We start from the raw sequence: 17,201 nt of genomic DNA, 5'->3' as shown, positions 1-17,201 counted from the left end.
TGTTATAGTCCTATAACTGTAGACTAGTTTATTGTTATAGTCCTATAACTGTAGACTAGTTTATTGTTATAGTCCTATAACTGTAGACTAGTTTATTGTTATAGTCCTATAACTGTAGACTAGTTTATTGTTATAGTCCTATAACTGTAGACTAGTTTATTGTTATAGTCTAACTGTAGACTAGTTTATTGTTATAGTCTAACTGTAGACTAGTTTATTGTTATAGTCCTATAACTGTAGACTAGTTTATTGTTATAGTCCGATAACTGTAGACTAGTTTATTGTTATAGTCCTATAACTGTAGACTAGTTTATTGTTATAGTCTAACTGTAGACTAGTTTATTGTTATAGTCCTATAACTGTAGACTAGTTTATTGTTATAGTCTAACTGTAGACTAGTTTATTGTTATAGTCCTATAACTGTAGACTAGTTTATTGTTATAGTCCTATAACTGTAGACTAGTTTATTGTTATAGTCCTATAACTGTAGACTAGTTTATTGTTATAGTCTAACTGTAGACTAGTTTATTGTTATAGTCCTATAACTGTAGACTAGTTTATTGTTATAGTCCTATAACTGTAGACTAGTTTATTGTTATAGTCCTATAACTGTAGACTAGTTTATTGTTATAGTCCTATAACTGTAGACTAGTTTATTGTTATAGTCCTATAACTGTAGACTAGTTTATTGTTATAGTCCTATAACTGTAGACTAGTTTATTGTTATAGTCCTATAACTGTAGACTAGTTTATTGTTATAGTCCTCTAACTGTAGACTAGTTTAATGTTATAGTCCTCTAACTGTAGACTAGTTTATTGTTATAGTCCTATAACTGTAGACTAGTTTATTGTTATAGTCCTATAACTGTAGACTAGTTTATTGTTATAGTCCTATAACTATAGACTAGTTTATTGTTATAGTATAACTGTAGACTAGTTTATTGTTATAGTCCTCTAACTGTAGACTAGTTTATTGTTATAGTCCTATAACTGTAGACTAGTTTATTGTTATAGTCCTATAACTGTAGACTAGTGTATTGTTATAGTATAACTGTAGACTAGTTTATTGTTATAGTCTAACTGTAGACTAGTTTATTGTTATAGTCCTATAACTGTAGACTAGTTTATTGTTATAGTCCTATAACTGTAGACTAGTTTATTGTTATAGTCCTATAACTGTAGACTAGTGTATTGTTATAGTATAACTGTAGACTAGTTTATTGTTATAGTCCTATAACTGTAGACTAGTTTATTGTTATAGTATAACTGTAGACTAGTTTATTGTTATAGTATAACTGTAGACTAGTTTATTGTTATAGTCCTATAACTGTAGACTAGTTTATTGTTATAGTCCTATAACTGTAGACTAGTTTATTGTTATAGTATAACTGTAGACTAGTTTATTGTTATAGTCCTATAACTGTAGACTAGTTTATTGTTATAGTCTAACTGTAGACTAGTGTATTGTTATAGTCCTATAACTGTAGACTAGTGTATTGTTATAGTCTAACTGTAGACTAGTGTATTGTTATAGTATAACTGTAGACTAGTGTATTGTTATAGTATAACTGTAGACTAGTGTATTGTTATAGTCCTATAACTGTAGACTAGTGTATTGTTATAGTATAACTGTAGACTAGTGTATTGTTATAGTATAACTGTAGACTAGTTTATTGTTATAGTCTAACTGTAGACTAGTTTATTGTTATAGTCCTATAACTGTAGACTAGTGTATTGTTATAGTATAACTGTAGACTAGTTTATTGTTATAGTATAACTGTAGACTAGTTTATTGTTATAGTATAACTGTAGACTAGTTTATTGTTATAGTCCTATAACTGTAGACTAGTTTATTGTTATAGTCCTATAATTGTAGACTAGTTTATTGTTATAGTATAACTGTAGACTAGTTTATTGTTATAGTCCTATAACTGTAGACTAGTTTATTGTTATAGTCCTATAACTGTAGACTAGTTTATTGTTATAGTCCTATAACTGTAGACTAGTTTATTGTTATAGTCCTATAACTGTAGACTAGTTTATTGTTATAGTCCTATAACTGTAGACTAGTTTATTGTTATAGTCCTATAACTGTAGACTAGTTTATTGTTATAGTCCTATAACTGTAGACTAGTTTATTGTTATAGTCCTATAACTGTAGACTAGTTTATTGTTATAGTCCTATAACTGTAGACTAGTTTATTGTTATAGTCCTATAACTGTAGACTAGTTTATTGTTATAGTCCTATAACTGTAGACTAGTTTATTGTTATAGTATAACTGTAGACTAGTTTATTGTTATAGTCCTCTAACTGTAGACTAGTTTATTGTTATAGTCCTCTAACTGTAGACTAGTTTATTGTTATAGTCCTCTAACTGTAGACTAGTTTATTGTTATAGTCCTATAACTGTAGACTAGTGTATTGTTATAGTCTAACTGTAGACTAGTTTATTGTTATAGTATAACTGTAGACTAGTGTATTATTATAGTCCTATAACTGTAGACTAGTGTATTGTTATAGTATAACTGTAGACTAGTGTATTGTTATAGTATAACTGTAGACTAGTTTATTGTTATAGTCCTATAACTGTAGACTAGTTTATTGTTATAGTCCTATAACTGTAGACTAGTTTATTGTTATAGTCCTATAACTGTAGACTGGTTTATTGTTATAGTCCTATAACTGTAGACTAGTTTATTGTTATAGTCCTATAACTGTAGACTAGTTTATTGTTATAGTCCTATAACTGTAGACTAGTTTATTGTTATAGTCCTATAACTGTAGACTAGTTTATTGTTATAGTCCTATAACTGTAGACTAGTTTATTGTTATAGTATAACTGTAGACTAGTTTATTGTTATAGTCCTCTAACTGTAACCTAGTTTATTGTTATAGTCCTCTAACTGTAGACTAGTTTATTGTTATAGTCCTCTAACTGTAGACTAGTTTATTGTTATAGTCCTATAACTGTAGACTAGTGTATTGTTATAGTCTAACTGTAGACTAGTTTATTGTTATAGTATAACTGTAGACTAGTGTATTATTATAGTCCTATAACTGTAGACTAGTGTATTGTTATAGTATAACTGTAGACTAGTGTATTGTTATAGTATAACTGTAGACTAGTTTATTGTTATAGTCCTATAACTGTAGACTAGTTTATTGTTATAGTCCTATAACTGTAGACTAGTTTATTGTTATAGTCTAACTGTAGACTAGTTTATTGTTATAGTCCTATAACTGTAGACTAGTTTATTGTTATAGTCCTCTAACTGTAGACTAGTTTATTGTTATAGTCCTATAACTGTAGACTAGTTTATTGTTATAGTCCTATAACTGTAGACTAGTTTATTGTTATAGTCCTCTAACTGTAGACTAGTTTATTGTTATAGTCCTCTAACTGTAGACTAGTTTATTGTTATAGTCCTCTAACTGTAGACTAGTTTATTGTTATAGTCCTCTAACTGTAGACTAGTTTATTGTTATAGTCCTCTAACTGTAGACTAGTTTATTGTTATAGTCCTCTAACTGTAGACTAGTTTATTGTTATAGTCCTATAACTGTAGACTAGTTTATTGTTATAGTATAACTGTAGACTAGTGTATTGTTATAGTCCTATAACTGTAGACTAGTGTATTGTTATAGTCTAACTGTAGACTAGTGTATTGTTATAGTCTAACTGTAGACTAGTGTATTGTTATAGTATAACTGTAGACTAGTTTATTGTTATAGTCTAACTGTAGACTAGTTTATTGTTATAGTCCTATAACTGTAGACTAGTGTATTGTTATAGTATAACTGTAGACTAGTTTATTGTTATAGTATAACTGTAGACTAGTTTATTGTTATAGTCCTATAACTGTAGACTAGTTTATTGTTATAGTCCTATAACTGTAGACTAGTTTATTGTTATAGTCCTATAACTGTAGACTAGTTTATTGTTATAGTCCTATAACTGTAGACTAGTTTATTGTTATAGTCCTATAACTGTAGACTAGTTTATTGTTATAGTCCTATAACTGTAGACTAGTTTATTGTTATAGTCCTATAACTGTAGACTAGTTTATTGTTATAGTCCTATAACTGTAGACTAGTTTATTGTTATAGTCCTATAACTGTAGACTAGTTTATTGTTATAGTCTAACTGTAGACTAGTTTATTGTTATAGTCTAACTGTAGACTAGTTTATTGTTATAGTCCTATAACTGTAGACTAGTTTATTGTTATAGTCCTATAACTGTAGACTAGTTTATTGTTATAGTATAACTGTAGACTAGTTTATTGTTATAGTCCTATAACTGTAGACTAGTTTATTGTTATAGTCCTATAACTGTAGACTAGTTTATTGTTATAGTCCTATAACTGTAGACTAGTTTATTGTTATAGTCCTATAACTGTAGACTAGTTTATTGTTATAGTCCTATAACTGTAGACTAGTTTATTGTTATAGTCCTATAACTGTAGACTAGTTTATTGTTATAGTCCTATAACTGTAGACTAGTTTATTGTTATAGTCCTCTAACTGTAGACTAGTTTATTGTTATAGTCCTATAACTGTAGACTAGTTTATTGTTATAGTATAACTGTAGACTAGTGTATTGTTATAGTCCTATAACTGTAGACTAGTGTATTGTTATAGTATAACTGTAGACTAGTTTATTGTTATAGTCTAACTGTAGACTAGTTTATTGTTATAGTCCTATAACTGTAGACTAGTGTATTGTTATAGTATAACTGTAGACTAGTGTATTGTTATAGTATAACTGTAGACTAGTTTATTGTTATAGTATAACTGTAGACTAGTGTATTGTTATAGTCCTATAACTGTAGACTAGTGTATTGTTATAGTATAACTGTAGACTAGTGTATTGTTATAGTCTAACTGTAGACTAGTTTATTGTTATAGTCCTATAACTGTAGACTAGTGTATTGTTATAGTCCTATAACTGTAGACTAGTGTATTGTTATAGTATAACTGTAGACTAGTGTATTGTTATAGTATAACTGTAGACTAGTTTATTGTTATAGTCCTATAACTGTAGACTAGTTTATTGTTATAGTCCTATAACTGTAGACTAGTTTATTGTTATAGTCCTATAACTGTAGACTAGTTTATTGTTATAGTATAACTGTAGACTAGTTTATTGTTATAGTCCTATAACTGTAGACTAGTTTATTGTTATAGTCCTATAATTGTAGACTAGTTTATTGTTATAGTCCTATAACTGTAGACTAGTTTATTGTTATAGTCCTATAACTGTAGACTAGTTTATTGTTATAGTCCTATAACTGTAGACTAGTTTATTGTTATAGTCCTATAACTGTAGACTAGTTTATTGTTATAGTCCTATAACTGTAGACTAGTTTATTGTTATAGTCCTATAACTGTAGACTAGTTTATTGTTATAGTCCTATAACTGTAGACTAGTTTATTGTTATAGTCCTATAACTGTAGACTAGTTTATTGTTATAGTATAACTGTAGACTAGTTTATTGTTATAGTCCTATAACTGTAGACTAGTTTATTGTTATAGTCCTATAACTGTAGACTAGTTTATTGTTATAGTCTAACTGTAGACTAGTTTATTGTTATAGTCCTATAACTGTAGACTAGTTTATTGTTATAGTCCTATAACTGTAGACTAGTTTATTGTTATAGTCCTATAACTGTAGACTAGTTTATTGTTATAGTATAACTGTAGACAAGTTTATTGTTATAGTCCTATAACTGTAGACTAGTTTATTGTTATAGTCTAACTGTAGACTAGTTTATTGTTATAGTCCTATAACTGTAGACTAGTTTATTGTTATAGTCCTATAACTGTAGACTAGTTTATTGTTATAGTCCTATAACTGTAGACTAGTTTATTGTTATAGTCCTATAACTGTAGACTAGTTTATTGTTATAGTCCTATAACTGTAGACTAGTTTATTGTTATAGTCCTATAACTGTAGACTAGTTTATTGTTATAGTCCTCTAACTGTAGACTAGTTTATTGTTATAGTCCTCTAACTGTAGACTAGTTTATTGTTATAGTCCTATAACTGTAGACTAGTTTATTGTTATAGTATAACTGTAGACTAGTGTATTGTTATAGTCCTATAACTGTAGACTAGTGTATTGTTATAGTATAACTGTAGACTAGTTTATTGTTATAGTCTAACTGTAGACTAGTTTATTGTTATAGTCCTATAACTGTAGACTAGTGTATTGTTATTGTTAAGTAGACTAGTGTATTGTTATAGTATAACTGTAGACTAGTTTATTGTTATAGTATAACTGTAGACTAGTGTATTGTTATAGTCCTATAACTGTAGACTAGTGTATTGTTATAGTATAACTGTAGACTAGTGTATTGTTATAGTCTAACTGTAGACTAGTTTATTGTTATAGTCCTATAACTGTAGACTAGTGTATTGTTATAGTCCTATAACTGTAGACTAGTTTATTGTTATAGTATAACTGTAGACTAGTGTATTGTTATAGTATAACTGTAGACTAGTTTATTGTTATAGTCCTATAACTGTAGACTAGTTTATTGTTATAGTCCTATAACTGTAGACTAGTTTATTGTTATAGTCCTATAACTGTAGACTAGTTTATTGTTATAGTATAACTGTAGACTAGTTTATTGTTATAGTCCTATAACTGTAGACTAGTTTATTGTTATAGTCCTATAACTGTAGACTAGTTTATTGTTATAGTCCTATAACTGTAGACTAGTTTATTGTTATAGTCCTATAACTGTAGACTAGTTTATTGTTATAGTCCTATAACTGTAGACTAGTTTATTGTTATAGTCCTATAACTGTAGACTAGTTTATTGTTATAGTCCTATAACTGTAGACTAGTTTATTGTTATAGTCCTATAACTGTAGACTAGTTTATTGTTATAGTCCTATAACTGTAGACTAGTTTATTGTTATAGTCCTATAACTGTAGACTAGTTTATTGTTATAGTATAACTGTAGACTAGTTTATTGTTATAGTCCTCTAACTGTAGACTAGTTTATTGTTATAGTCCTCTAACTGTAGACTAGTTTATTGTTATAGTCCTATAACTGTAGACTAGTTTATTGTTATAGTATAACTGTAGACTAGTGTATTGTTATAGTCTAACTGTAGACTAGTGTATTGTTATAGTATAACTGTAGACTAGTTTATTGTTATAGTCCTATAACTGTAGACTAGTTTATTGTTATAGTCTAACTGTAGACTAGTTTATTGTTATAGTCCTATAACTGTAGACTAGTTTATTGTTATAGTCCTATAACTGTAGACTAGTTTATTGTTATAGTCCTATAACTGTAGACTAGTTTATTGTTATAGTATAACTGTAGACTAGTTTATTGTTATAGTCCTATAACTGTAGACTAGTTTATTGTTATAGTCCTATAACTGTAGACTAGTTTATTGTTATAGTCCTATAACTGTAGACTAGTTTATTGTTATAGTCTAACTGTAGACTAGTTTATTGTTATAGTCCTATAACTGTAGACTAGTTTATTGTTATAGTCCTATAACTGTAGACTAGTTTATTGTTATAGTCCTAACTGTAGACTAGTTTATTGTTATAGTCCTAACTGTAGACTAGTTTATTGTTATAGTCCTCTAACTGTAGACTAGTTTATTGTTATAGTCCTCTAACTGTAGACTAGTTTATTGTTATAGTCCTCTAACTGTAGACTAGTTTATTGTTATAGTCCTATAACTGTAGACTAGTGTATTGTTATAGTATAACTGTAGACTAGTTTATTGTTATAGTCCTATAACTGTAGACTAGTTTATTGTTATAGTCTAACTGTAGACTAGTTTATTGTTATAGTCCTATAACTGTAGACTAGTTTATTGTTATAGTCCTATAACTGTAGACTAGTTTATTGTTATAGTATAACTGTAGACTAGTTTATTGTTATAGTATAACTGTAGACTAGTTTATTGTTATAGTCCTATAACTGTAGACTAGTTTATTGTTATAGTCCTATAACTGTAGACTAGTTTATTGTTATAGTCCTATAACTGTAGACTAGTTTATTGTTATAGTCTAACTGTAGACTAGTTTATTGTTATTGTATAACTGTAGACTAGTTTATTGTTATAGTCCTATAACTGTAGACTAGTTTATTGTTATAGTCCTATAACTGTAGACTAGTTTATTGTTATAGTCCTATAACTGTAGACTAGTTTATTGTTATAGTCCTATAACTGTAGACTAGTTTATTGTTATAGTCCTATAACTGTAGACTAGTTTATTGTTATAGTCTAACTGTAGACTAGTTTATTGTTATAGTCCTATAACTGTAGACTAGTTTATTGTTATAGTCTAACTGTAGACTAGTTTATTGTTATAGTCCTATAACTGTAGACTAGTTTATTGTTATAGTCTAACTGTAGACTAGTTTATTGTTATAGTCCTATAACTGTAGGCTAATTTATTGTTATAGTCCTATAACTGTAGGCTAATTTATTGTTATAACTTATTGGAAGAAGTTTTGACCCACTAAGACTCAAACACCAAGACACCAAACTGAGCAATCGGGGGAGAAGGGCCTTGGCCAGGGAGGTGACCAAGAACCCGATGGTCACTCTGACAGAGCTCCAGAGTTCCTCTGTGGAGATGGGAGAACCTTCCAGAAGGGCAACCATCTCTGCAGCACTCCACCAACCAGTTCTTTATGGTAAAGTGGCCAGACAGAAGCCACTCCTCAATAAAAGGCACATGACAGCCCACCAGGAGTTTACAAAAAGGCACCTAAGGGACTCTCAGACCCTGAGAAACAAGATTCTCTGGTCTGATGAAACCAAGCGTCAGGTCTGGAGGACACCTGGCACCATCCCTACAGTGAAGCATGGTGGTGGCAGCATCATGTCTGGAGGACACCTGGCACCATCCCTACAGTGAAGCATGGTAGTGGCAGCATCATGTCTGGAGGACACCTGGCACCATCCCTACAGTGAAGCATGGTGGTGGCAGCATCATGTCTGGAGGACACCTGGCACCATCCCTACAGTGAAGCATGGTGGTGGCAGCATCAGGTCTGGAGGACACCTGGCACCATCCCTACAGTGAAGCATGGTGGTGGCAGCATCATGTCTGGAGGACACCTGGCACCATCCCTACAGTGAAGCATGGTGGTGGCAGCATCATGTCTGGAGGACACCTGGGACCATCCCTACAGTGAAGCATGGTGGTGGCAGCATCATGTCTGGAGGACACCTGGCACCATCCCTACAGTGAAGCATGGTGGTGGCAGCATCATGTCTGGAGGACACCTGGCACCATCCCTACAGTGAAGCATGGTGGTGGCAGCATCATGTCTGGAGGACACCTGGGACCATCCCTACAGTGAAGCATGGTGGTGGCAGCATCATGTCTGGAGGACACCTGGCACCATCCCTACAGTTAAGCATGGTGGTGGCGGCATCATGATTTAGGGATGTTTTTCAGCAAAAGGGACTGCGAGACTAATCAGGATCGAGGGAAAGATGAACAGAGCAAAGTACAGAGAGATCTTTGATGAAAACCGGATCCAGAACGCTCAGGTGAAGGTTCACCTTCCAACAGGACAACGACTCTTAGCACACATCCAAGACAACGCAGGAGTGGCTTCTACACAAGTCTCTGAATGTCCTTGACATCAGCCAGAGCCTGATGGAACATCTCTGGAGAGACCTGAAAATAGCTGCGCAGCGACGCTCCCCATCCAACCTGACAGATCTGCAGAGAAGAATGGGAGAAACTCCCCAAATACAGGTGTGCCAAGCTTGTAGTGTCATTACCCAAGAAGACTGGAGGCTGTAATCGCTGCCAAAGGTTCTTTAACCATGGCCAGCGAAGAGCCCCAATCTCAATCCCGTTGAACACGTCTTGGACCTGTTGGATCGGAGGGTGAGGGGTGAGGGCTAGCCCCCCCCCCCCCCCAGAAATGTCAGGGAACTTGTAGGTGCCTTGGTGGAAGAGTGGAATAACATCTCACAGCAAGAACAACACATCTGGTGCAGTCCACGAGGAGGAGATGCACTGCAGTACTTAATGCAGCTGGTGGCCACACCAGATACTGACTGTTACTTTTGATTTTGACCCCCCCCCCCTTTGTTCAGGGACACATTATTCTATTTCTGCTAGTCACGTGTCTGTGGAACTTGTTCAGTTTATGTCTCAGTTGTTGAATCTTGTTATGTTCATACAAATATTTACACATGTTAAGTTTACTGAAAATAAACGCAGGTGACAGTGAGAGGACACTTTTGCAGAGATTATTAGTTAGCAAAAATGTCTAAAAAACCTGTTTTTGCTTTGTCATTATATGGTATTGTGTGTAGAATTTAATCAATTTTAGAATAAGGCTGTAACGTAACAAAATGTGTAAAAAAGTCAAGGTGTCCGAGGACCTTCCCAATGCACTGTATATGCTAGCTCTGGCCCAGGGCATTACATACGGACAGGGCCGTCTTCAAATACAGTTTAGAGCTGCCATGTTACTCAAAATAAAACGCAACTCAGGCCGCACGTAACGCCCTGGGTGAGAGCTCGGCTAACGGCGAGGCCTTACCTGATGAACAGGGTCCCTTGTGTGCCTGGGTGATGGCCTCCCCTTTCCTTCTGAAGAGCTTTCCGGCTGGCGGCCTTCATCCGACACACGTTCCCGTACGTCTTTCCGTCGCTACCACACACCTTATATCCCATCTTACACTGACACAGCCTCCGTTTGGAGCTCCGCTTCCCCGACGGGCCTTTGTGAGGACCGTTAGGGGACCTACACTCTAAGCCTTCCCCACACGGCCGGTCGTTTTTCCGGCCACAGAGTTCATCCTCGCCCCGGGAACACACCAGGCAACAGTTGCACCGGTCTGGGACATACCCGCTGGGGCAGGTCGGACTAGGACACGCGCTCACGTCGCACTGGGAGGAACACTTTTTTGGAGCCGGACTCGGAGCCGTGCGCGAAAAATACCGTCGCCGCGAATAAGAACACCCGCATCCCGAGAATGCGGTAATAAAAAAGAGAGGGAGACAAAAAAGCCTGACAGAAAGAGAGATTCTCGGTAAATGCTGGAACGGAGTTGGGGAGGATTTACAGGCACTCCGTTGGACAGTTAGACGGTTGTCTCTTCAACAAGCTTGTAATAAAGTCTCTTTTCGCGCTAAACCATTTTTATCACTTGAATATTCTGTTCTTAAAGACTCCACAAATGTATTCTGTGTATTATAATCTTTATACTTCAAAATAAAAAAGTAATACAATGTTAAAGAAACAAATAGGAATACTGTCTGCGTTGCGTAATGAGGAGTAGGAGAGAGCACATCGAAGACAGACAGAGCGACTGATTCACATACCTGGACACTAACATACGGATCATGATGAATCTCTCTCTACCCCCCCCGAGAACTCAATGTGGACACTGGAGGCTGCCCCGCCATGGCAAACCTCCCTCCCGCACACAAACCTGTACGGGCACTGTGTGTCTGGCACACAAACAGGCTGCCAGAGATCTGGACAAAGGTTATAACTGAGCCGTGCGCCATCTAGTGGAGAATTAAGATAACTGTTACAGTTCTCTTTCCTTTCTTTCTTTCTTTCGGTCGGTTCTTTATTCCTTCTCTCTAACATGTCCTGTCCATCTTCATGACTTTGAGGCTACTAAAAAGGTGAAACAAACAACTGAAACAGTAGGTGGAGTAATGTTGATGTAGACTGAAACAGGGCCTACAGTAGGTGGAGTAATGTTGATGTAGACTGAAACAGGGCCTACAGTAGGTGGAGTAAAGTAGACTGAAACAGGGTCTACAGTAGGTGGAGTGATGTAGACTGAAACAGGGCCTACAGTAGGTGGAGTGATGTAGACTGAAACGGGGCCTACAGTAGGTGGAGTGATGTAGATGTAGACTGAAACAGGGCCTCTACACTCTAACCACTAGGCTACCTGCCTCCTCTACACTCTAACCACTAGGCCACCTGCCTCCTCTACACTCTAACCACTAGGCCACCTGCCGCCTCTACACTCTAACCACTAGGCTACCTGCCGCCTCTACACTCTAACCACTAGGCTACCTGCCGCCTCTACACTCTAACCACTAGGCTACCTGCCGCCTCTACACTCTAACCACTAGGCTACCTGCCGCCTCTACACTCTAACCACTAGGCTACCTGCCGCCTCTACACTCTAACCACTAGGCTACCTGCCGCCTCTACACTCTAACCACTAGGCTACCTGCCTCCTCTACACTCTAACCACTAGGCTACCTGCCTCCTCTACACTCTAACCACTAGGCTACCTGCCTCCTCTACACTCTAACCAATAGGCTACCTGCCTCCTCTACACTCTAACCACTAGGCTACCTGCCGCCTCTACACTCTAACCACTAGGCTACCTGCCGCCTCTACACTCTAACCACTAGGCTACCTGCCGCCTCTACACTCTAACCACTAGGCTACCTGCCGCCTCTACACTCTAACCACTAGGCTACCTGCCGCCTCTACACTCTAACCACTAGGCTACCTGCCGCCTCTACACTCTAACCACTAGGCTACCTGCCGCCTCTACACTCTAACCACTAGGCTACCTGCCGCCTCACTCTAACCACTAGGCTACCTGCCGCCTCTAACTCTAACCACTAGGCTACCTGCCGCCTCTACACTCTAACCACTAGGCTACCTGCCGCCTCTACACTAACCACTAGGCTACCTGCCGCCTCTACACTCTAACCACTAGGCTACCTGCCTCCTCTACACTCTAACCACTAGGCTACCTGCCTCCTCTACACTCTAACCACTAGGCTACCTGCCTCCTCTACAATTGGAACACTACATAGATCAATAAAGAGAAGAAGGAGTTCACATTTAAACCAATCCCAAATGTACATTTATTGTTTCCAACATTTTTAAAAAATACAATTATACCTTTACATTCATTATACAGCAGGAATAGAAAATTCAAGATGCATAAATTATGAACGGCACCCTATTCCCTATATAGTTCACTACTTTTATCCAAGAAAAGTGCACTAATTAAATCCCTATAAGCCCTCGTCCAAAGTAGTGCACTACTTTATCCCTATAGGCCCTGGTCCAAAGTAGTGCACTACTTTGTCCCTATAGGCCCTGGTCCAAAAGTAGTGCACTACGTTGTCCCTATAGGCCCGGGTCCAAAGTAGTGCACTACTTTGTCCCTATAGGATTTGGACAAAAGTAGTGCACTATATAGGGAATAGGGTGCTTTATGGGACATATATAATGTTTAGCTTAGTGTGCGAATTTCCTTATTTTTCCTTTCCCGCCCATTTGGTGGGAGATGAAACGGAAGTCTCAGTATTATGACATCATCAAACATAGCAGGGCAACTTCCTGTTTACAGACAACAACAAATCACAACAAAAAATAATAAAATTCTGCCAGGAGTTCTACTTTTGGGCTGAAGAATCAGGCCGGGATTGAATCTGAAATCTGAAAGGCTTTGAGGCCTTTTAAAAAAAGGCACATTTCTGACTGAACCGCGTTTACTGTGAATGGGGATCTCTGCAAAACGCTGGGACATTTCTGACTGAGCCGCGTTTACTGTGAATGGGATCTCTGCAAAACGCTGGGACATTTCTGACTGAGCCGTGTTTACTGTGAATGGGGATCTCTGAAAACGCTGGGACATTTCTGACTGAGCCGCGTTTACTGTGAATGGGATCTCTGCAAAAAACGCGGGACATTTCTGGGACATTTCTGACTGAGCCCGCGTTTACTGTGAATGGGATCTCTGCAAAACGCTGGGACATTTCTGACTGAGCCGCGTTTACTGTGAATGGGGATCTCTGAAAACGCTGGGACATTTCTGACTGAGCCGCGTTTACTGTGAATGGGATCTCTGCGAAACGCTGGGACATTTCTGACTGAGCCGCGTTTACTGTGAATGGGATCTCTGCAAAACGCTGGGACATTTCTGACTGAGCCGCGTTTACTGTGAATGGGATCTCTGCGAAACGCTGGGACATTTGTTTACAACCTGCGATCAGATTGAATCCCAGACTCAATCTTGGAAGAGTCTAAGTGTCGTCGTCTTTAAACAGGAAGTTCACCCCCCCCACCCCGGTGCCTGACGACGTCATATCGCACAGCGTACCTTGAGTTTAAACCACCACCCATCCCATAATAGCCAAGAGCATACCGTCACCAGCAATTACACATACATGTTAGTTAACTAATACATTCATTGCTATGAAAAATGACCATCGAGTGCTTCCCAAAAAAAAGGGGTCACTCGAAAGTAGTGCCATTTGGGACGGCCGCTCGTCTACAGTTTTCCCTCTCATTGAAATGTCTCGTTGCTCTATTTAAATATAAACTGCCAACTGTCAAATTCCAGCAACATGCATGGTATTTTATCCAGTTTTTAATATGATTTAATTCCTTTAAAAAAAAAAAATTTCCTTCATGCTTATATTACAATGATTTTGGCAGTAGAACCGAAGACACGGTTCGTGTATCCCAAATAGCACTATATTCCCCTAAGTGCTCTAGCCCCCTTATGGGGCCTCTGGTCAGACGTAGTGCAGGACTGGATAGGGAATAGGGTTCCATTCAGGACGTCCTGGATTCTCCTCTGAGCTCAACACACTCGGGATACGTCCCAAATCGAACACTATTCCCTTCCTAAGTGCACTAATCCACATTGACCGGGACCTAATGTAGGGCACTAATCCACATTGACCGGGACCTAATGTAGGGCACTAATCCACATTGACCGGGACCTAATGTAGGGCACTAATCCACATTGACCGGGACCTAATGTAGGGCACTAATCCACATTGACCGGGACCTAATGTAGGGCACTAATCCAATCCACATGTAGACACGACCGGACCTAATGTAGGGCACTAATCCACATTGACCGGGACCTAATGTAGGGCACTAATCCACATTGTAGGGCCGACCGGACCTAATGTAGGGCACTAATCCACATTGACCGGGACCTAATGTAGGGCACTAATCCACATTGACCGGGACCTAATGTAGGGCACTAATCCACATTGACCGGGACCTAATGTAGGGCACTAATCCACATTGACCGGGACCTAATGTAGGGCACTAATCCACATTGACCGGGACCTAATGTAGGGCACTAATCCACATTGACCGGGACCTAATGTAGGGCACTAATCCACATTGACCGGGACCTAATGTAGGGCACTAATCCACATTGACCGGGACCTAATGTAGGGCACTATAAAGGGAATATGGAGCCATTTGGGATGTTTCCCCAGATGTGTGACGTCCAACTCCAAACCAATCCCTCTGGAGGAAAGATGCTCTGAGAGTCTCTTCATTTCTCTCTCTCTGACCCTCTCTGACCCTCTCTGACCCTCTCACTCTCTGACCCTCTCCCACCCTCTTACTTTACCAGGAGGAAAGATGCTCTGAGAGTCTCTTCATTTCTCTCTCTCTGACCCTCTCTGACCCTCTCACTCTCTGACCCTCTCCCACCCTCTTACTTTACCAGGAGGAAAGATGCTCTGAGAGTCTCTTCATTTCTCTCTCTCTCACACTCTCTCACCCTCTCTGACCCTCTCACTCTCTGACCCTCTCCCACCCTCTTACTTTACCAGGAGGAAAGATGCTCTGAGAGTCTCTTCATTTCTCTCTCACACACTCTCTCTCACACACTCTCTCTCACACACTCTCTCTCTCACACACTCTCTCACACTCTCTCTCACACTCTCTCTCTCACACTCTCTCTCTCACACTCTCTCTCACACTCTCTCTCTCACACTCTCTCTCTCACACTCTCTCTCTCACACTCTCTCTCTCACACTCTCTCACACTCTCTCACACTCTCTCACACTCTCTCACACTCTCTCACACTCTCTACCAGGAGGGTAGGTCATAGTGTTGCAGTGGAGGCTCCCTCTCTTCCCTCCCTCCTCATCTCTCCACCCACCCCTGCAGCAGCTCCTCCAGCCATCCCTCCCTCTAACAGGAAGAGAAGAACGAAGAAGAAGGAAGGTCTGGGTGAAAGCTGTTCCTAATGTTACCACCCTCCCCTGTCCTCTCTCCCTCTCCAGGAATCCCTCCCTCTGAGTCTTGGTGAAAGCTGTTCCTAATGGTCCTTCTGTAGCTCAGTTGGTAGAGCATGGCGCTTGTAACGCCAGGGTAGTGGGTTCGATCCCCGGGACCACCCATACGTAGAATGTATGCACACATGACTGTAAGTCGCTTTGGATAAAAGCGTCTGCTAAATGGCATATATTATTATTATTATTACTAATGTCACCACCCTCCCCTGTCCTCTCTCCCTCTCCAGCCATCCCTCCCTCTACCAGGAAGAGAAGAATGGTCTCTTGCAGTGGAAGGTCTGGGTGAAAGCTGTTCCTAATGTCACCACCCTCCCCTGTCCTCCAGTCCGCCGTCTCTCCACCACGACTCTGGGCATCTGGACCAACTGAATGGGAGTTTTATTGTCCTTCAACGCCTGGCTCAGGTTTAAGATCTAGAGAGAGACAGCAGTAGAGTGAGAGAGTGAGAGTGAGAGAGAGAGACAGGAGGAGAGGAGAGCGAGAGAGACAGGAGGAGAGGAGAGCGAGAGAGACAGGAGGAGAGGAGAGCGAGAGAGACAGGAGGAGAGGAGAGCGAGAGAGAGACAGGAGGAGAGGAGAGCGAGAGAGAGACAGGAGGAGAGGAGAGCGAGAGAGAGACAGGAGGAGAGGAGAGCGAGAGAGAGACAGGAGGAGAGGAGAGCGAGAGAGAGACAGGAGGAGAGGAGAGCGAGAGAGAGACAGGAGGAGAGGAGAGCGAGAGAGAGACAGGAGGAGAGGAGAGCGAGAGAGAGACAGGAGGAGAGGAGAGCGAGAGAGAGACAGGAGGAGAGGAGAGCGAGAGAGAGACAGGAGGAGAGGAGAGCGAGAGAGAGACAGGAGGAGAGGAGAGCGAGAGAGACAGGAGGAGAGGAGAGCGAGAGAGACAGGAGGAGAGGACAGAGAGAGACAGGAGGAGAGGAGAGAGAGAGAGACAGGAGGAGAGGAGAGAGAACAGAAAGAGGTGAAAAGGGAACAATGAAAGACATTCAGGTGAACTCCATGATCAAAGGAAGTTGGATGCACCTGAGCTCAATGTGGAGTGTCAAAGGAAGGTCATACTCTATATTCAGCCTTCATACAATAGGAGAGCCTGCCCCAATGCACACTGCCAACTGTAAAGTTTGGTGGAGGAGGAATA

The 17,201-nt window shown here is 39.0% G+C and overlaps 1 protein-coding gene, 1 long non-coding RNA gene and 1 pseudogene across 2 annotated transcripts in view; all 3 read right to left on the bottom strand.

Annotated features, from left to right (window-relative positions):
- Positions 1–11,364, bottom strand: part of LOC124021885 — a 40,074-nt pseudogene extending 28,710 nt beyond the window's left edge.
- A 2,714-nt stretch (positions 11,365–14,078) lies between these two features.
- Positions 14,079–15,384, bottom strand: LOC124021887. The gene is made up of 3 exons (XR_006836323.1): positions 14,929–15,384; positions 14,854–14,887; positions 14,079–14,808 (listed from the first exon to the last, which is right to left on the bottom strand). It is a non-coding gene; the product is annotated as an uncharacterized LOC124021887 (long non-coding RNA).
- Positions 15,385–15,796: 412 nt separating this feature from the next.
- LOC124021889 (phosphatidylinositol 4-kinase type 2-beta-like) overlaps positions 15,797–17,201 on the bottom strand; it is a 26,023-nt gene continuing 24,618 nt past the window's right edge. Inside the window, 2 exon segments of the mRNA XM_046337025.1 lie at positions 15,797–16,092; positions 16,257–16,476. Coding sequence (XP_046192981.1) covers positions 16,303–16,476 — 174 coding nt within the window. The 3' untranslated portion in view covers positions 15,797–16,092; positions 16,257–16,302.

Source organism: Oncorhynchus gorbuscha, unplaced genomic scaffold (assembly GCF_021184085.1).
Source record: "Oncorhynchus gorbuscha isolate QuinsamMale2020 ecotype Even-year unplaced genomic scaffold, OgorEven_v1.0 Un_scaffold_1241, whole genome shotgun sequence".
Lineage (NCBI taxonomy): Eukaryota > Metazoa > Chordata > Actinopteri > Salmoniformes > Salmonidae > Oncorhynchus > Oncorhynchus gorbuscha.
The sequence above is the reverse complement of the archived record's forward strand: the minus strand, read 5'-3'. Positions and strand labels throughout refer to the sequence as shown.